The 21023-nt window shown below is 39.5% G+C and overlaps 1 protein-coding gene across 23 annotated transcripts in view; it reads right to left on the reverse strand.

Moving 5' to 3' along the window:
* Ncor1 (nuclear receptor corepressor 1) overlaps positions 1-21023 on the reverse strand; it is a 154348-nt gene that overhangs the window by 25231 nt on the left and 108094 nt on the right. For 14 of the 23 annotated variants that reach the window (XM_036196488.1, XM_036196485.1, XM_036196487.1 and 11 more), the window contains 11 exons: positions 20453-20626; positions 19571-19731; positions 14501-14618; positions 14280-14405; positions 12621-12721; positions 11229-11397; positions 8920-9060; positions 3902-3985; positions 3279-3535; positions 2649-3003; positions 263-484 (listed from right to left, as the gene is read on the reverse strand). In XM_036196488.1, coding sequence (XP_036052381.1) covers positions 263-484; positions 2649-3003; positions 3279-3535; positions 3902-3985; positions 8920-9060; positions 11229-11397; positions 12621-12721; positions 14280-14405; positions 14501-14618; positions 19571-19731; positions 20453-20626 — 1908 coding nt within the window. The remainder of the gene's footprint in view (positions 1-262; positions 485-2648; positions 3004-3278; positions 3536-3901; positions 3986-8919; positions 9061-11228; positions 11398-12620; positions 12722-14279; positions 14406-14500; positions 14619-19570; positions 19732-20452; positions 20627-21023) is intronic. The other 9 variants (XM_036196502.1, XM_036196501.1, XM_036196506.1 and 6 more) reach the window with 6 other exon arrangements.

Genomic DNA, 21023 nt, shown 5'->3' on the forward strand with positions numbered 1-21023 from the left:
TCTCAAGTTCTGAGACTAGAGGTGTGCAACATAATACCCAGCTTTCTATAAGGATTTTGTCACTTAATTTTCTTTAAACTACAGCTTCATTAAACAACAACAACAACAAAATAAAGCTAAAAAGCCTGGGATTTTCTTTCATAACAGAGAGGCAATGGTGAGATTTAGTCAGTAGTTTAAGAAAAGGCTATGGTGTAATTAACATATAGTTATATAGATAAAGTATTTTTTACTGTAAATTGTCATTAAATATTTGGCTTACCAGGATCCAAAGTCCTGTGAAAGGTCATGGTTGGATCCAAGTGCGTGGGAAAGGGACCCCGATAAACCTCTCCTGCAGCACTACTCCGAAGATGAGGATCAAATGGGCTGTGACTCATGACAGGATCCACGCCGGGCACTGGAGACTTGGCTGCTATACTTTCTCTTTGGGTTGGGGTTAGAGTTGATTTCCTTTCATGACTTGTAGACTTGCTGGAAGAAACTGTAACAGCAATAACAAAGTGTTAATGCCACAAAACCATGGGAAAACTTCATGTGCCCCAGCATATTAAAATCCTATCTTGTAATATGTGCAAGTTTAAGAACTAGTAGGAGCCTTGAAACCTGGAGACTGCTGTGACCTTTTAGAACACAGCAGCAGTTCTAAAGCACCTCACATTAAGATTATGAAGATCATGGAGTTCAATAATGTTCTCTAAATCCCATAAATGATAGTATTTCCTAGGTGATACTAACACCTAAATTCTAAGTCAAAACACATCTATTTGGGCCCCACATGTAGCAAATTGCAAATTCCCCTTCCTTGTGTTTCCTAACCTCCTTGCTACCTGCTTTCCTTCAGTCTGCTCTTCTGTGATTCTTTACCTCATAAACATCCAATTGCACACCTCGCCCCGACTGGTTACTGTGATTAGATTGTCTCCTGCATGTGGTGGTATTGTGTTCCCCAAAATATTGTGCACCTAATAAATTTATCTGGGGTCAGAGAACAGACAGCCACTAAATACAGAGCCTAAAATGGTGGCTAGAAAATGGGTCAAAGCAAGCCATAGCAGAAGCTGGGTGGTGGTTGTGCACGCCTTTAATCCCAGCACTTGGGAGGCAGAGCTAGGCGGATCTCTGTGTGTTCAAAGGATACAGCCAGCATGGAGACACACGCCTTTAATCCCAGAAAGTGGCAGAAAGAGAAAGATATATAAGGCGTGAAGACCAGAAAGTAGTAGCATTTTGGCTGGTTAAGCATTCAGGCTTTAGAACAGCACAGTTCAGCTGAGAGCCATTGGGATGAGGACACAGAAGCTTGCAGTCTGAGGAAACAAGACCAGCTGAGGAACTGGCGAGGTGAGGTAGCTGTGGCCTGTTCTCTCTGATCTTCCAGCAGTCACCCCAATACCTGGCTCCAGGTTTGATTTTATTAATAAGAACTTTTTAAGATTCCTGCTACACCTGCACACCTACCACTTTGCACCAACCTCCTTGTGGAGATTTCTATGTATCATAAAGTGTACTACATTAGCCATGTTACTAATTTCTCTTTTTTTAAAAAAAAACAAACAAAAAACAAAAACAAAACTCCTTTCCTTTAAAAAAAAAAAAGTATGTGCTGGCATTTTGCCCTGCAGTATGTCTATGCATCACATATATACAGTGTCCTGGGAGGCTAGAAGAGAGTGTCAGATCCCCTTGGATTCACATAGGTGGGGGCTAGGTGCCATGTGGGTGTTGGGAACTGAACTTGAGTCCTCTGGAAGTGTAACCAGTGCTCTTAACAACAGAACCTTCTCTTCAATCCCACTTAATACTTAATTTATGTCTGCAGAGCTGGAGATTAAACCCCACATACTCATACATTTTGAAGGTAGTAAATGATATTAAATACACAAATGATATTATACAAGTAACATTCAGTGCTTCTGATTTATTTGTTTTTTCAAATAGTCTCTCACTTTGTAGCCTCAAACTTGCTTCTGCCTCTTCCTTGTCTCCCAAGTGCTGGGGACTATAGCTTTGGACCATCATGCCCAGCTACCATAAAGCTATTAACTAAAATCCTGCTAGTACAAATGTGACTATCATAACCAAACAAATCTCTGTATCAAAATCAAACCTTGCTGGTCTGACCTGCCCGATTCCAAGTCCTTTTCCCTCTCGCAGGCCCTCCTCCTCCTCCTCCTCCTCCTCCTCCTCCTCCTGCCTGCTGTGCCACTCCACCCCAAAACACTCCGCACAGCTTCACCATCAATCTTCCAGATGCGGAGACCTTTAATCCACTTCCTCATGTTGTGGAGACCCAACCATAAGATTATTTCATTGCTATTTCAGAAGTGTGACTTTGCTACTGTTGTGGATCATAATGTAAATATCTGATATATATGACCTACAAGAGGTCACAACCCACAGGTTGAAAACAAAACAACTGGCCTAACAGATAAGGCTTCAAAATATATACATTGAGCCCCACAGAACACATTTCCACCTTCCCAGTTCTGGAATTATATGCAGACATCACTATGCTTAGCACCCCACCCCCACTGAGCTATCTCCCTGGTCTTACAACCTGTGGATCTTGAGATAATGTAGAACAAACGACTTCATATTTTCTATTTGTTAGAGGTTAAAAAAAAATGTTGCAACAAAAATCATACCATCAGAAGTTCTGTTCATCATAGGCGAGCCTCTGGATATGGTGCTTTGGTAACTCACAGGGGTCCTGCGGGCACTGCTGTCTTCATAGATTCCCGGGCTCAGCTGTGCTTTGGGAACTTCATGAAATGTAGACCTGAGAACGGAGGGGCCAGAGCTCACCACTGACGTGTGCCGGGGACGCACTGGCTCACTGGCTTTCACATCCTCATATTTTCCCCGTTCTACTACTTTTATGTTCTCTGGTACAATTTCCAGGACTCCACGGGGTAGTTTGCTAGGCCCTGTGATTAAGGACTTCACATTGTGTTTGATAGCTGATTGACCTGAGCTGTTGTCAAATTTGATTGGTGTGCCCTAAGAGGAATGAAACAGACATTACAGGTAGCAGAGTTATCGACATGCTGTTCCTTCTCAGGTGTAGGTCTGACTCGTGGCAATTATACACACTCCTGCATTACTCACTTTAAATTATGTACACAAGAAAAACTGATGATATGTACGTGAAAGATTTACTACCAAGAAGTCTGACGTAAGAACTACCTAGAACTAGTAAGTCGTATTTTTTAAAGTGCTTTAAAAATGTCAGTCTTAAGTAGAATTACTGACAGAAAGAGCCATCATCTATTTACCTGGGAAATAGAACCCTCAATTATTGGCCTTGTGCTCTGGACCACTTCTGGAGTTTTTCGGCTTTCCTGAGTTAGAATATCTTGTCGTGGAATCTCATGAATGGAACGCCCCATTTCTTTGATGGTGGTGATACCATCATATGGTTTTCCTTTGGTAATGGCACCTTCAAATGCTCGGATAGGAGGGCTTTCCCTTTTGATCTGTTTGGGATATTTAAGGCCGTCTTCAAAACTATCAGTTGTTGCTCTTGGTGTGCCTTTGGGAAGAGTTTAGGAAACACACTTGTTAAGATAATGCTAATGGTTGCACAGCTGTGCTACTGAAGTTCTACCCTAGACCCCCAAGCAGGCACTCATCAGTCATGTTTTAGCATTACTCAAAATACAACAGCGTATCATTCATTACAGTTTCAGAATGGTTCTTATAAAGATATCTTGATATTAAAAGATCTGGCAACTAAAACATAATGATGCAGCGAAGAGAAAAGTTAAGATTAAGGTTTAACATTTAATACTTCACAGGGTAAAATATCTTGAAAAGTAGGTATAGTATTTTGTAAAATTATTACTAAACTACCTTGCCAGTGTATCAGTTTATAATAAAAGGACAAAACACAATATACCCTGCATTATGGAACCAGATAGCACAGTCCTCTCTTTAAGGTCAGGATGAGGGCTCCCTCTGGGTAATGCTCGGCATATCAGACCTTGCAAAACAGTAAAGAAATAGTTATTAGACATAACATAGTTAATTCATAATACTAAATTTTCTCTATAGAGAATATAATTTTGATAAAAAGCTATGTGAAGGAAGGGATGCCATTTCAAAATTGTACACAATTCAGAAACTATCTCAAAGGACTGGTAAGATAGTTTAGTGTGTAGGGTATTGGCAGCCGAGCCAGGAGACCTGAGTTCAGTGCCTAAGCTCCACACGGTGGAGGAGGAGAACTAATTCCTGCAGGTTGTCTTCTGACCACACATATGCACACCCTACACATGTGTGTGAAACACACACACGCGCACACACACCCCATAAATATAAAAAATAAAGAGGAAAAATCAGAAATTTTACATATTTTTTTATGTATATGTGTGTATGCCTTTGAGTTTCTGTATACCTTGTGCATACTGGAGCTACAGAAAATTGTGAGCCTCCATGTGGGGACTGGGAAATGAACCTGGGTCCTTCGCAACAGTGGCCAATGCCCTAAGTTTCTGAGCCATCTCTATTGTCTCATAATATCAAAATTCGCACAGAACATTTTCCCAAATAAAAAATAATCAAGAAAGGCACTAAATTTTAGCTTAGAACAGAAAGAAATTTCAGCTGGATTTGGTAGTACATAATCCTGGCAACTTGTGAAGTGGAGTCAGGAAAAGAACTCAAGAAGTTTGAAACCAAGGCCTGTCTAGACCCTACTTGTGCCCCAAAATATGTTCAAAGCTAAATCTACAATCTCTCTCTTAAAAAAATTAGATGATTTAGGCTGGGTATGAGGTACACACCTTTAATCCCAGTACTAAGGAGACAGACGCAGGAGGATCTCTGTGAGTTTAAGGCCAGCCTGGTCAAGATAGCAAGTTCAAGACAGCCAGGACTACACAGAGGCCCTGCCTCCAAAAACAGCAACAAAACAAACAAAAGAAGATTTCAATTTTACATAATGAGAACTAATAAAAGATCAAGGTCATCAAAATGAAAATGACACTTGGCTGGGTATGGTGGGTACAACTTTAATCCCAGCACTCAGAAGGCCAAGGTGGGCTGCGATGTCCAAGAATAAGGCCAGCATGGGCTACATAGCAAGCTCAAGACCAGCCAGGGCTAGAGTGAGAGCCTGTCTGTTGTTGTTGTTGTTTATTCCATCACCTCTCTGCCCCCTTTCCCTTTTCCCTTTTTATTCCTTACATGAGGAGCGCCAACAGAAAGCGAAACCCCACAAAGTGCCCTTTTTAAGGTAATTAACAATAAACCCAGAACATCTGGGCATTTTTAGAAGCCTTGCTAATCAGAGGAAGAACTATAACCAGAAGTCAATTTGAACAGGATTATCAAAACTTTAAAATAAATCTTATAAGGGGGTTGGGGATTTAGCTCAGTGGTAGAGCGCTTGCCTAGCAAGCACAAGGCCCTGGGTTCAGTCCTTAGCTCTGGGGGGGGAAATTAAATAAATAAATCTTATAAATGTGAATGTTAATTCAATTAATCATTACATATTAGGTTTTAAATATAGCATAGATAATATTTACTGAGATGTAATTACAGGGTCATTCTCTTGCTTAAATTTTCCCCTTCTTATAGGTCCCTTGTGTGCTAGAATCTATTTCCTTCACTCCTACACAAACACACACATATAAAAATATAGAAGAAATGTGATACTTTGAAGTTCCCTACATCTTCCTAAAAACTGCACTAATTTCAATTTTCTCTGTGGCCAAATAAAATTCCATTGTGTATATGGACCACATTCATCTTATGACGGACATCTAGGCTGATTTCATTTCTTTGCTATTGTGAAAAGAGTAATTAATACACATGGGAGAGGAAGTCTCTCTGTAGTAGTCTAGAAGCCCTTTGGGTGAATGCCCAAACAGGATGGCACTGGTTCAAACATAGACATGTCAATCAATGAAACAGAAGGCCGGGACATAAACCCAGGTAGCTGTGGTCACCTGGTTTCTGACCAAGGTGACAAAAATACTCATTAAAGAAAAGATAGCCTCTTAAACAAAGAGTGCTTGTCCCGAGGAACTTTCTCCCACAGTCCGGGGAAGGTGCTACAAGCAGCAGAAATCTAATCTGGCTGATATCAAATGAATCTACTTATCTGAGGTCATATAAATAAATCTAAGCACACCGTTGTTCCCTATCTATCTAAAGGCTGTGAATCAACAAATTCAGAAATGTTGTAATTCTATGGCCTTGGGTGTCTGAGAATGTCTCAGATGAGATACTTTTACCTGGACACTGACCAAATGCCTGCCAATGAGGATAACTGCCAGAAGGCAGACCTCTATGTTTACACTGGAGGAAGGAACAAAGACCTAGTTGTGGGAAACAGATTTTGACTGTGTGACTGATTTTCACACAGAAAGGAGCATGTTATCCAAATACTCCAAATGTATAGGGGAAGTTGTGCCCAATAAATGATCAATCACACTGTCAGAAGTTCTTGGGAAAAGAATCAATTGGGGAAGGCTATAATGGCACACAAGAAATTCACTGCAGGAAACAGTCAATACACTTAAAAGTCAATAACACCAACACGTAAACTCAACCTCCACCAGAGCCCCTGGCTCTAATGGGTCAGCCTTGTCATTTCTGCGGCTAGCAGCAGCCAGGAAGCTGGATAACCATATGAACTAACCTCTAACCTGGCACAAACATCAACTGCAAAAGGGTCAAAGATTCAACAAAGGACCTGAAGCTGTGAAAATGCTAGAAGAGAAAGCAAAGAAAAGAATCCAAGACTCAGGCACAGGTAAAGACTTTCTGAATAGGACTTGGGTTACTAAGGAAAACAAGCCAATTACTGACAAACAGGACCTTACAGAATTAAAATCTATACTAAAAAGACACTGGTAATCATTACAAGTGAAGAAGTAGCCCACAGAATGGGAGAAAACCTTTGCCAACTATAAATACAAGAAGAATACCATTTAGGATATATAAAGAACTAAAAACCCTAAACTATATAATCAAAAAATAGGCTGAGAGCTTACAGAGAAGTCTCAAAGGATAAAATATGGACAATAAATGTACATGGGTGCAATGCGTGTGTGTGTGTGTGTGTGTGTGTGTGTGTGTGTGTGTGTGTGTGTGTGTGTGTGTGTGTATTTGTTTGTTTTTCTTTTTCCTTTTTTTCCCCTGAGCCAGGGTTTCTCTGTTTTTGGTGCCTGTCTTGGAACTCACTCTGTAGACCAGGCTGGCCTCGAACTCACAGAGATCGGCCTGGCTCTGCCTCCAGAGATTAAAGGCATGAGCCACCACCCTCCAGGAGCCAATAAATATTTTAAGCGTACAACATTCTTTAGCCATCAGGGAAATGCAAATTAAAACTACTTTGATGTTCTGTCTCATTCCTGCCAGAATGAATTTCATAAAGAAAACAATTATAATAAATGCTGGAGAGATTATATGAAAAAAGAACTGTTATTGATGGTAGGGGTGTGAACTAGTGCAGACATTACAGAAACCACTTTTCAGGTTTTTCAATCAGCAACAGATAAAACATTCATGACCCTAATCTCCTACTCCTGGGAATCTAAACTCTGAATGTATCTTTCAAAGTTGAAAATCATTGCACAACTTTGAAATACACCTGGGGAGAAAGGAAAGTGAGAAATATGGACATAGCAAAATTAAAGAAAATAAATCAAATATACATATCCAAATAAGGAGTTTTAAAATAACATCCTAAGAAGTTTTACGCTGGGAAGATGGCTCAGGGGGTAAAGTGCCTACGAACAACCTGAGTTTAAAACCTTGCATGACATGGAATGGGTCTGTAAATCCAAGGCTGGAGAGGCAGAGTCAAACAGAAACCCAGGACTCAATGGCTAGCCAGTCTGGCTGAAAAGCCTAACTTTAGGTTCACTGTGTGACAGTGGAAAACAGCCTACACTGACCTCTGGTTTTTGACAAGCAGCAAGTGATCTTAACTACTGAACCATCTCTCTAGCCACAGATGTTTTGTTTCATTTTCTAAATAAAGAAAGTATGACTCAGAAAATTACACAGGACTTACTTGGTCTTGACTATTTCACCCAGATTAAATTATCTGATGCAGGTTGTGGTGGTTTGAATACCTGGTCAACAGGGAGTGGCACTATTAGTAGGTGTGGCCTTGGAGGAAGTGTACACTGTGCAGTGGACTTTGAGGTCTAATATATGCTCAAGCTACACCCAGTACACAGTCTCTTTTGCTGCTGCCTACAGCTCAAGATGTAGAACTCAGTTCCTTCTCCAGCACCACATCTGCTTGTACACTGCCATGTCCCTTCAGGAAGATAATGGACTAAACCTCTGAACTGTAAGCAAGCTCCAATTAAATGTTTTCATTTGTAAGAGTTGCTATGGTCATGGTGTCTCTTCACAGCAATAGAAACCCTAACTAAGACACAGGTTAAGATTTAAAAGTAAACCAAACCACAGTGATCCAAAATTGAATGCATAACACAATCAGCACCAAGTTGGACAGTGGTTTATAATCTGCTTCCAATGATGGATATATATAATCCTCTAATTTCCAGGTGAAGAAACAAGCAAAGAGGAATGCCAGGAAACGTTCAGCTAAAGGTAAAATCCATGTCCCAGCGTCATTCATCATGTATCACTTTACCTCATGGATTAAAAAGGAATTCTCAAAACAGGTTTAATATTCTTAAATTCACTGAGTCAGGAGATAATTCTACAATAGTTAAAGCATCATAATTGTGACCTCTGCTGTGATCATTACATTCAGTTTTTACTTCCTTCTACTCTGAATTGTCACATGACTCATACAATGATATGATGTAAACTTAAAATTATATTAATAAATTTCAGGTAGAAATGCTAGAGATGAAGTCCAATGTAACAATGCAAAACTATTACACAAAATTAAGTGCATCTGGAGCACACTGGGGGTCACTTTACCCTCTAACGGTGCTGACACAGGAGAGTCCCTCATTGGCATCCCTTGCTTTAGATTTCCTTCCACTGACTCATAGCTTCTTTTTAAACTGATTTCATGAGCTGTTCTTGGACTCCGAGTCCCTTCTCGGGCATTCTTAATATCTGCAGAATATAGAAACCAGAATTATTCAAAGCCCAAGGTCTACCTATAATGCACAGTAAATTAAGTCACCTTAATATCAGTCTTATAGAAACAACTTGATCCCACCATTCGGAAGGCAAAGGCAGATGGATCATTATGAGTTTGAGGTTAGCATGGTCTACATAGTGAGTTCCAGGTCAACCAGGCAGGACTGCACAGTGAGACTCCATCCCCAACAAAATAAAAAAAAAAACCCAAAACAAACAAAAACTTGTTCTAATATTATTTGTGTAGACAATAAGCATGAAAACATTTTAATTCACTACAGTATGTTAATTGAATGGATCCTGTGTGCAAGGCAAAGACTATGTATCCAGATAAGGTTAACACATTAAGTCCCTTTTCTCATGAAACTTATTCAACAGCGGTGAGCACAAAAATATGCCCAGGCTGGAAATGTGGATCAGCAATTAAGAGTACTTACTGTTCTTCCACAGGATCTGAGTTCGCTTCTCAGAACCAACATAGTAAGGCTCACAAACACTCCAGCTATAGGGGATCTGATACACTGTTCTGGCTTCTGCAGGAATTTACATGAATTGTGCAAACACAGGCATATAAATAAAATAATAAATCCTAACAAAATTAGCAAGTCTTTAGTGTCCAGTGTAAAGATACTACACAGGAAAATTGTAGTATGCTACAAGAATGATAGGACAGAAATGTGACATGTCCAGGACTAGCAACGGGTGCCTAGAAAAAGCAATATGTAAGCTGAGAATGGAAGGGTGAGTAAGAGATGCTCACCTCAAGTATAAAAGGAAGAAGCAATGGCCCAGGCAGAAGGACTAGACTCAGCTATCTCAAGAATGTAGAATATGCTACCTTCAAGAACATCCTTCAGATCAGTACAAAGCCAATGTGGAGAATGGAATTAGGCAGGAAAGTTTAGACAGCTAAGAGGAAAAGTGGTAATCAAAAAAGCTGAAGGGTAAGCAAAAGGAGACTGTGGAGAGATGAAGCAATGGGATGCACTTGGAGTTATTCTTAAGGCCGCAGGGAGAAAAGCAGGAATGATGATTACTCCATTAAGCAAGCACACCCTAAGCTACACAGACAAAGGGTAATGGTTGCAGGAAAGAACAGTAAGGACTTGATTTCAAAGACTTTAGGAAACAATATAAAGGGCTGTGATTTGTTGAACATGGAAAGGGGGGGGGGGGGGGGAAGATGTCCAGATTTCAGATTTCTAACTTAAGCGATGTACACTAATTTTGTTCCCTCTACCCAAAGTAAAAGTTCATCAAAATACACTAGATATGTTAACATAAGAAATGAGGTTCTTGTGGATTATGAAATATCAGGCACTATGTTCATTTCTTTATATTTGAGACAAAGATAAAACAAGACTAATGACAATTTCACGATTACAAAGTGAGAAAAACTCAAACTCAGCCCGTGGCTGATGTTTACAGCAGACATTAGAGTCATTTTTTGAAAACACACTCGAAGAATGATCTAAAGAAAAGACAGGTGGCTGGGTGACAGACGAAAGAACAGACACGTAATATAGTTGCTTAAGTAAGGAGAGTTTAATCCAACATGATTATCAGATATCTATCCCTTAGTTCTTTTTTAATATTTTATTTTTGATTTTTTTCCAAGACAGGGTTTCACTGTACAACCCTGGCTATCCTGGAACTCATTCTGTAGACCGGGCTGGCCTCGAACTCAGATTCTGCCTTCTGAGTACTGGGATTAATAATAGACATGTACCACAAATGCTAGTAGTTCTTAACCTTAAAAAAATTACGATACCGGGGTTGGGGATTTAGCTCAGGGGTAGAGCACTTGCAGGCCCTGGGTTCAATCCTGAGCTCCAAAAAACAAACAAAAAACTATGATACCTATTTAAAATAGAAGCTACTTCACTGAAGTTAAAAGAAGACTCTTTCTAGGATCAAGAGTGAGTAGTCACTGACAATGTCAGCCTTTACTTACAGGACATGTCCTCTGTGCTCTGCACTGTCACATCTCTTTAACTGAGTGTCTTAATTGATCTTTCACAAGGAGAAAACCTAGGTCTGCAAAGGTAAACTGACTTATGCATAGTGAGCAGGTAAGAAAATCAGACCCTGTTTTCAATCCCATATCATAATATTGGCATCGGTGAATAGACAATACTTACTATCGTATGATAAGATATGTCCACTTTTGCCTTCATAAATAACATGGCCTTTGGATGCAGCTTCCTCTCTGACTTTCTCAGGACTGCTTTCTTCAATAGGCATCCTGGAAACAGGTCCCTTCACCAAAGCCTCTGTTGGTATGCCAGCCTGGGGCAAAGCTGGGGTTCCCTGCCATCAAAGCAAACACAAGCACCCAAAGAGTCACTTATGCTTAGAAGAAGCACAAAATACCTGGAAAATATAACCTGAGAGTCGGGTATATCTTCAAAGAAAGCAAGGCACCCAAGAGGAAATGAGACATTTCATTCACTTCTATAAACATAGAGAATCCTGTACCTCATTCCTTGAAGCCTTTCATGGAGACCTTACATGGTAATAGTGTATGAGGTAAAACAGCTTTGTTCTTCACACCCTTTGACCAAATATGGAAGGAGAGACATGGAGTTCCTATGTAGCGTTATAAATCAACACAAACCATAACAACTGTGTAACTAGGAAAAAAAAAAATCACCTGGGAATTGTCTTTACATGATGATTCTGACTCATAATATCCTGAGCAGAATCAACAGAAGGCTCAGGAAAACAGGGTTGCGAGGACTCATCCCTGAGGGTTTGAATCTAGTGATCCTAGAGCAAGGCTTAAGAATTTAGGGCCAGCAACTTCTTAGGTGATATTAATGCTAATGGTTTAGGGGCCCACACCATTAGAACCAATACCTTAAGTAACAGGAACAATAAAAAGAAGAGCAAGCTAGTGACAATATACAAAAATCTTGTATCAATGTGTATAGCAGAATAGGCAGACTTTTCTATTTTCTTCATCTATACACATTTTAAAACAAGGAGATGTTTTATATTTCAAGTTAAAATTAATATATAGCTAGGAAAAGAAATACCTTCCATTAATAAAAATTAGGATTCTGTTTAGCTTCAAAACAGAATATATTCAATTTCTGGTGTACCCTTTGTTCCAACTGAATTTGAACATGGCAGCTAACATATTGAGATCACAAACATACTTTTCACAGGAACAATTGTTTTCCTCTTTACTCATATTTAATCTGAGCACATGGTAAAAGCTTTGCCAAGAAGATATTAAGGACTGTAACACCTTCTGCAAGTTTCTTTTGTCAGTTTGCAGATGAGTAACACTTTGAAAACAACCTTATACATATAATATGGCTTGTGGTGAAAATGCAGTAGGAATGCCTTCCTGGAGATGGTCTACAGATCTGAGGCTTGGTGTCTTTGAGAGCCGAATTCATAACCAAAGAACAATGCACAACAAACTACAGAACAGTACTTCAATACTAACTAACTAAAGCTCTCGGGAGCTCCAGCTTTTCACACTAGTGGTCCAGCATGCTGGAGGTAACAGCTCGTGCACTGACCTGGGTAATAGAGCCCCGCAATGATGAAATGCTCTCTACTGAGATTTTGCTGGCTGGAGTTCCCCGAGTTATACTTCCCTCTTGGACCGCCCCTACAGTGCCTGAATAAAAAAACAAAACCATCAGTACATCATTGCCTTCTTCCTGACAGGCCCACTCCCCAACACCAGTTGTCAAACAGCAGAATGTAGGAGAAGATAACAAAAATTGTTTTAATGAAATATATGTCTCAAATAATATAATGATTTAAAAGGACTGTTCAAACTGCATGATAAAATATCGTAATCTTAGTCAGAAAAGCTTTCTTTTGCAGCAGGCAGAGGTAAATACAGAGATGTTGCTTTGGTCAAAGTGCGAGAATGACTGACCGTGTCCTAAATGGTATATCTCTATCACCCTTCTCCCCCAAAGGCTCAGGGAACATTCTAGAAGAAGGGGTGGGAAAAAAACGTAAGAGCCAGAGTACAGGGAGAAGGGCAGCTATGGTTACTGCACAAGACCTGAAAAAGATCAAGCCAATCAAAATTCTAGCATCGATGAGGATAGGATGTGCTCATAAGGACCTATCCCTAGCTGAGGAGCTATTGGCTGTTGATGGCTGCTGGAGAAAGGAGAGCCATTTTTCTTTAGTAGACTGGGGCCATGGATAGGTTGCCCATGCTTCAGTGGATGGCACCACACACATCCATTACAGGAAGCAATAATTGTACTTTAGGTTATTTAATAGAAATAAATAAATAAATAAATAAATAAATAAATAAATAAAACAGCAGCAGAAGACCTGAAATTGGGAGGGGAATGTTGGGGGAGGGCATTTGTTGGTGGGAATATGATCAAAATACATTAGATACATATAAGAAGTAACAATAAATAAACATATTATTAAAACATGACTGCTGGCATAGATAACTTCAGAGTTTGGTGGGGTGTTTTTGGATTCAGCTTTGTTCTTATTTTGGTGGTGTATTCTAACCATCAAATTTCAAAGTTTTACAATTAGCTTTACAAGGAAGCAAAAACTTAATGTGAAAATCAGTAACCTGAAGACTCTTTCATTAAATATATTAGTGACTGAGCTGGTTGTGTTCACCTGCAATCCCTTTTGGACACTGATGTAGGAGGAGTGAGAATCAAAGTCCAGAGTTGGCTACACAGCAAGTCCAAGGACAGTATCATTGTTGCTACAATTTAGGACATCCCCACAAAAAGATAATCTTTTTTTTTTTTTTTTTTTTTTTAAGATTTATTTATGCCGGGCAGTGGTGATGCATGCCTTTAATCCCAGCACTCGGGAGGCAGAGCCAGGTGGATCTCTGTGAGTTCAAGACCAGCCTGGCCTACAAAGCGAGTTCCAGGAAAGGCACAAAGCTACACAGAGAAACCCTGTCTCTAAAAACCAAAAAAAAAAAAAAAAAAAGATTTACTTATTACGTATACAGTATTATTCTGCTTGCATGCATGTACACCTGCATGCCAGAAGAGGACACCAGATCTCATTACAGATGGTTGTGAGCAACCACATGGTTGCTGGTAATTAAACTCAGGACCTCTGAAAGATCAGTCAGTGCTCCTAACGGCAGAGCCACCTCTCCAGCCCCCAAAAGATAATTTTTAATGACTACCTTTAGTCAGTTTACTAGGGGCAAGAATTTAACACACCTGTCAAACTGCACACAGTTTTACCTCTGACCACACCTTCATGCTGTGCCCTGACCAATAAGCCCTCTGGTTGTGAATTTTGGCTTCTTGGAGAAAATTCTTCCTGCTTGATGTAGTTTGAAGGAGCTGAGGACAAAAGCAAGAGAAACATGAAAAGACCCATCAGTGAGCAGCTGACCGTGACCACAAACAGCTGACAGAGGACTGTGTCACTCACTGACCTGATTTGCTAGATTCCTGCTGCCGTGGCAATCCAAGAGAGATAGATCCCACTGAGGGCTTAGCTGCTTCTTGAGTATAAGCCTGATTATGAGAAGTCAAGTAAGTGCCAGGAGTTCCCTGAAAAATAAATAAAATAGTCAAGGAAGCAAACAATTGTCTTTCCTGAAAGTAAAGTCAATCTTCACATTTCTATCTACAAAAAGCTATATCTTTGCCACTCAAATTTTTTAAAATTGTGAAAAAACAAAAATTTCAACATAGATCATTAAATTAGAAAAACTAAGAGAATAAGCTATATCTTCTGACAAGCTCATATATTACATATATTTACTACTAACAAATTACATAAAGCATTTACCATAATGTACTCAAAAATGTAAGTCATTAACAATATTCTATATCTCTTACAAATGCAAAAACAAACAACATCAATGAAAATGGCCAGAGTTCAGAAGATACTGGAAAAGCTCCAACACACCCCTGGGCACCTAAAGGCTTTGCATACCCTAAACAAAGAAAGCAGAAAGCACACTAAGGAGTTCTCGGCTCTGGCTGACCTCACTGTCAACTGACTGAGGGTAGTCGACTACTGATTCCAGCTCATTTAAGGAAATCTCTGGACAATCATTAGTTGCCCAAGCAGTGGCCATGCATAACACAGACTTTAAATTAGTTCTTAAAAGCCAGTAAGTGGGCTAGAGAGATGGCTCAGAGGTTAAGAGCACCGACTGCTCTTCCAGAGGTCCTGAGTTCAATTCCCAGCAACCCACATGGTGGCTCACAACCACCTGTAATGAGATCTGGTGCCCTCTTCTGCATACATAATAAATAAATAAATAAATCTTAAAAAAAAAAAAAAAAAAAAAAAAAGGCTACAACAGGCCTGGGAGGTAGCTGGATGATTACCAGAGTTGCCATATCATATAACATAAAATATGCAGTTCTGGTGTCTGGCAAGATGACTCAGGGAGTAATGATGCTTTCCATTAAGCTGAAAATCTGAGTTTGATCTGTGAGACCCACATGGGGTGGGGGATCTATTCCCACACATTGTCCTTTGATCTCCACATGGGAAATAAATGAATGTAAGAAGACTTCAATTTGAAAAAAAGTTACAAGATATATAAAAAAAAGTGAACCATACAGATGAAATAAAACAGTAAGCATTTAATTAACTAGACAAAGATTAGACAGAATTGAAGGAAAATACAAGAACAATGTCTAACCAAATACAAAATACCACACAGCGAAAGAAAGTCTAGAACCGACGAAAGGGTCAGGTGGTGACAGACATCTATAACCCAGCACTTAGGAGACTGAGGCAAGAAGATCTGAGACCAGGTTAGACCAGAGTCTCATGCTTCCCTGAGCTAGATAATGAAACTCTGTGTAAAGCAGAAGAGAAACAAAAATGAAAGAAATAAAATACCCTATGACCTGAAAGAAATATATTTACTTCCTCAAAAGGACCCTAGGAGACACAGTAAAATACTGAATGCTTTACTTTTTAGATCTACAGCAAGAGCATCCATGCACACTCTTTCTATCACTACTGCATTTTCCTCTAGACAGCATAATGAAACAAAAAAAAAGAAAAAAAAAAAAAGGAAAAGCAATAAAATTAGAAATTAACTAAACCACGTTTCTCATCCAGGTATGGAGACAAACATGTAGCCTGTTAGCCCACGATATGGGAGGTGGAGCCAAGAGGAACGGTTCAAGGCTAGCTTCTGGTACACAGAGTTTAAGGCCAGCATGAGCTACACTAAAGCCTGTCACAAAACAAAAAGCTGTCCCCACCCCAAAAAATAGACATGACATATAGAAATTATTTCCTTATTAGAAGTACTATGAGAGGTCAGCAGGCTAGTCAAGACATGGATGCTACTTCTCTGATCCAATACTACTGTGCTGCTTCCCTCTCTGTGCTTCCCCGACACTGTCTGCTTTTAGCAGACTGAAGCTTTGTACTTGAGGTATGTGAGTCTGTCAGTACCAGTACTGCAATACTGTACGAGGTTCTTAGCATTTTTTTAAACAATGACGTATCTGGTTTTTTTTTTTTATTTATTTAAATACAGTTTCCCTATGAATGTCAGGCTGAACTCAAACCTGTGATCCTATTGCCTCAGCCTCCAGCAAGCTGGAGATTAAAGGTGTATGCAACTATGTCTAGTTCCAAATTTGTTTTGTTTTCTGAGACAGGTTTTCTCTGTATAATAGTCCTTGCTGTCCTGGAACTTGCTCTGTAGTCCAGGCTAGCCTTGAACTCACAGAGATCCACCTCCCTCTGCCTCCAAGTGTTGGGATTAAAGGCGTGCACTACCATTGCCCAGCTATAAATTATATTTTAATTAAGGTACATACATTCTTTTAAATATATTATTGCATATTTAACTGACTGTAATATATATATATATATATATATATATATATATATTACACACACACACACATATTATATATAAACATAAGTTTTATATATAATGGAAAACCAAAAGCTTCTTATGACCTTGAAACATTGAAACATTTGCTTTCTGGGACGGTTTGGAACCAAGCTTATGATATCCTCACTCATGCCTGTACTAGCCAAGAACTTATAAAAACAAAGAATACATTAAAATTGATGAGCATGCTGGTACAAACCTTTAATCCCAGCACTTGGGAGGCAGAGGTAGGCAGATCACCATGAGTTCAAGGCCAGCCTGGTCTATACAGTAAAGTTCCCAGGCCAGTAAAGGATACATAGGAAGACACTGTCTCAGAAAACAAAAGAAAACCACAGAATACATTAAAATTAATGAAATAGCCCAAAATGAACAAAATATGCACATAACTTCTAAAGCAGAAACGACAAAACACGTTAAACATGAATTAGCAATAAAGACCTAGAAAAAAGAAAAGACGTGTATATTCACAGATTAGAAGATCCAAGATTATGAAAATATCTATTCCTATCTGAAACTGATCTGTAGGTTTAATGTCATCTCAACCAAAACTCTAGTTGGTTTTTACAAAATTGAAAAATAAATTCTACAATTTATACAAACATGATAAAGGATATAGAATGGCCAGAAAAATAAAAACACTACAAGATGTACACTAAATGATTATACCTTATAACATGAAAATCATCAAGACTATAATAACAAGAAAAGTAGACAAATAGATCCACAGACCAGCTCTGAGTACAGATAGAGATCCAACAAAAACAACCAGAGCAATCAAAAGAGAGAAAGAAAACTGTTATCAGCCACGCTGCTAGAAGTGAAAATCCAGATGAGAAGTAAATACTGATTTCCACACCACTATGATGAAGAAACCAGTCTCTTGACTAATCAGGGGCACAAAAGTAAAAGCCAAATCAATAAAGCTTGCAAAATGTAACAAATCAAAGTATGAGGAATGTGCTCAATATGCAATGATTATATAAAAATGTTCTGTCAAGGTTGGGGATTTAGCTCAGTGGTAGAGCACTTGCCTAGCAAGCACAAGGCCCTGGGTTCAGTCCTCAGCTCCAGAAAATAAAATAATTTAAAAAAAAAAAAAAATGTTCTGTCAACAGTGCCTATGCAACGAATATAAAAAAAATGAAAAAATATATGTAATTGTGTATGCATATATACATGTCTAATCAACATAATAAATTTAAAGCTCTGGAGCTGGGAATATGGATCAGTCAGTTGGGTGTTGTAGCACATGAAGAAGGCACCATGGCACACATCTGTCATCCTAACAATCGAGAGGTGAAGGTTCAAGGTCATTCTTGGCTACATGCCTGAGATATAAAAGGCCTCCTCTCAAAAAAATAAATAAAGCCAGGAGGTGGTGGCTCACTCCTGTAATCCCAGCACTCGGGAGGCAGAGGCAGGTGGATCTCTGTAAGTTTGAGACCAGCCTGGTCTACAGAGCTAGTCCAGGACAGGCTCCAAAGCTATACAGAGAAACCCTGTCCCAAATAAACAAAAATAAATAAATAAATAGACAAACAAACAAACAAACAAATGAATAAAGCTGTCAGCAAGACAGTTATGTAGGTTCAAAGGGCTCACTACAAAACCTGACAATGTGACTTTGATGTCCAGAACCTACATGGTAGGAGAGAACTGACTCTCATAAGCTGTCCTTTGACCTCCATAGAGCAAAGGAACCTGTGTGGGGTTCGGTGTCCCTCCCTTCTCTCTCTCTCCCCCCTCTTTCAAAACACACACACAAATATTAATAATTTTATACAATACTTTTAGTACACCTGTGGTTTTACTGTGCTTTTTCATAGTGGGGCAGATGTGACATTTTCCACTTGTGATGGCATGCTGTGCTCAGAAAGTTTTACATTTTATAGCATTTTAGGCTTCAGACGTTCATACTACAGATACCCAGCAATACAAGTATGGACAAAGAGCACATGGAAAGAGTGTGACGTAATTTGTATTCAGGGAAACACATACTACAACCACAATGAAGTATGACTACACCTATTTAGGTGTAACTAAGTATGCCTAAGATGAAGCAAACAGACAGACACCCATTAACAATGAGTGGAACAAAGACTGAAACTAGAAGCCTCAGTCTTAGGGAGCGCTGGTGGTGCCACAGCCACAGGTCACTTTGAAACTCCACTCCTAAGGAACTACACAAGAGAGATCCAAATGTACATTCACGAAGAAACCAGCATAAAATGGTTCACAACAGCTTCATTCCCAAGGAGCCTAAAACCAAACAGCTCAGATTTCCCTCCAGAGAAGAGATAAACAAAATGAAACGTTCATACAATGGAGTATTTAACAATCAAAACGCTACTGAATACACACAAAAACTTCACCGAATCCCTAAAATCATTACATGCAGATAAAAGGCAAACACAAAAGTGTGCATAGTATATGACCCTGTTGGTTTGAGTCCTAGGAAAGTGAAGATGAACACATGGCTACAGAAAGAAGGACAGAGAGGAAACAGCCTAGGAAGGAACCTGATGATTTATTAGTACATTACTAAGTTAGTGAGAGGAGGTAAAGGGCTAACCTAAGCAACAGTCAACAGAAATCCACTATAAAGAAAAGCCAGCTTACCTGTGAGATGGACCCTCCCATTATAAAGGATGGCTTTTCTGATGCCACAGTGGTTTTAGATGATGGGATGAGAGGAGGAGGTGGTCTAGTTGGTCGTGTTGTTGGAAGCCGAACTCCCTCGGGAAGGTTAGTTATCACTTGATGTGGAGCAGGTTGGAGGACTTTTTAAAGGGGAAAAAAATTCATTTAAAATGGTCAATTTCCTATTATGCACAGGCTACCTTCCTCAGTAAGTATTCTTGAATCTTTAGATCACAAATTAAATTCTAAATGTCAGATGAAGCTACACGTGAGTATTTTCACTTTTTAAAAATCTGTCAATGACTACACTCAAATCTCAAATAGTATTTGTGAGGTTAATGTATTCAATTTATTTCAATCCACAGCATTCAAAGGTGACATTAGCAACTATTATGTTCAACAGAGGCAATCATTATGAGTGATTTTGTCTTTCTTCATCACCATCTGAAACTTGCAATGGGAATGAGAATCGGGAAGCTTCCAAAAACTATCTGTTGCTTCACACAGTAGGAGACCTGACTGACAACCCAGTATATATCCTCTGTGTAGCTGCATAATTTGAGGACATCTACTGATTCTGGCTTTCACAGTACACTTGAATTTCGGGGGGGGGGGGGGGTTGGTTCTCAAGGGTTTTTACAAAGTAGTTGTACTGTTAAAAGAAAAGCCAATCACAGTATAGGTGTGTCAACACAGATTTCCCAGTGGCCCAGTGAATCTGAATTCAACTGGCAATGGAATGCAGAGAAACAAGAAAGGCATTCTAGGAGAGCAAAGATATGTCCTGAAGAGCTTACAACACCACGTGCACCACCTGTGGGTGGATGGCCGGCAGCCACTGTGCAGAAAGGCAATATTTACCTGGAGGGACACTAGAGCGGGCTGCACTCCTATCGGGCTGCGAAGCGGCTTTACTGACTTCTCTTGGAGAGAGCCTACACGGTGAGGCTGACCTTGCTGCGGTACTGTGCATCTGTGCTTCCTGTTCTAGGGCACGTTTGACCTCAGCATAAGGCATATAGGCGACTGATTTTCCTATGAAAGTTAAAGTTATCACAATAAGGGAAGAACCCCAAATTAAAATAGTAAGTGTGAAAGGACCAAGCCCACACCATCCAAGGGCAGATCCATCTATATGCTAATAACAAGGTCTAAAATTGCCGTGGACAAATCCACCCATAGAAAAGTTATGAAATCCTACTAAATCTAAATCTGATGTTTCCCTCAGATTTAAAACCCTCAGAAATTCAATGACAATTTTTACCTTTCAAGAACAAAAGGTCTTAAGGAAAATCAAGTGCTTTGATATGCAATAAAATTACTTCAGACAAACATTGAATAATGAAGGGAATCTGTGAATTCAAGTCTGACCTGGATTACAGGTCAGTTCTCTGAGAATTTCAATTAGCTTACTGATGATAACTGCCTAATA

Source organism: Onychomys torridus, chromosome 8 (assembly GCF_903995425.1).
Source record: "Onychomys torridus chromosome 8, mOncTor1.1, whole genome shotgun sequence".
NCBI lineage: Eukaryota > Metazoa > Chordata > Mammalia > Rodentia > Cricetidae > Onychomys > Onychomys torridus.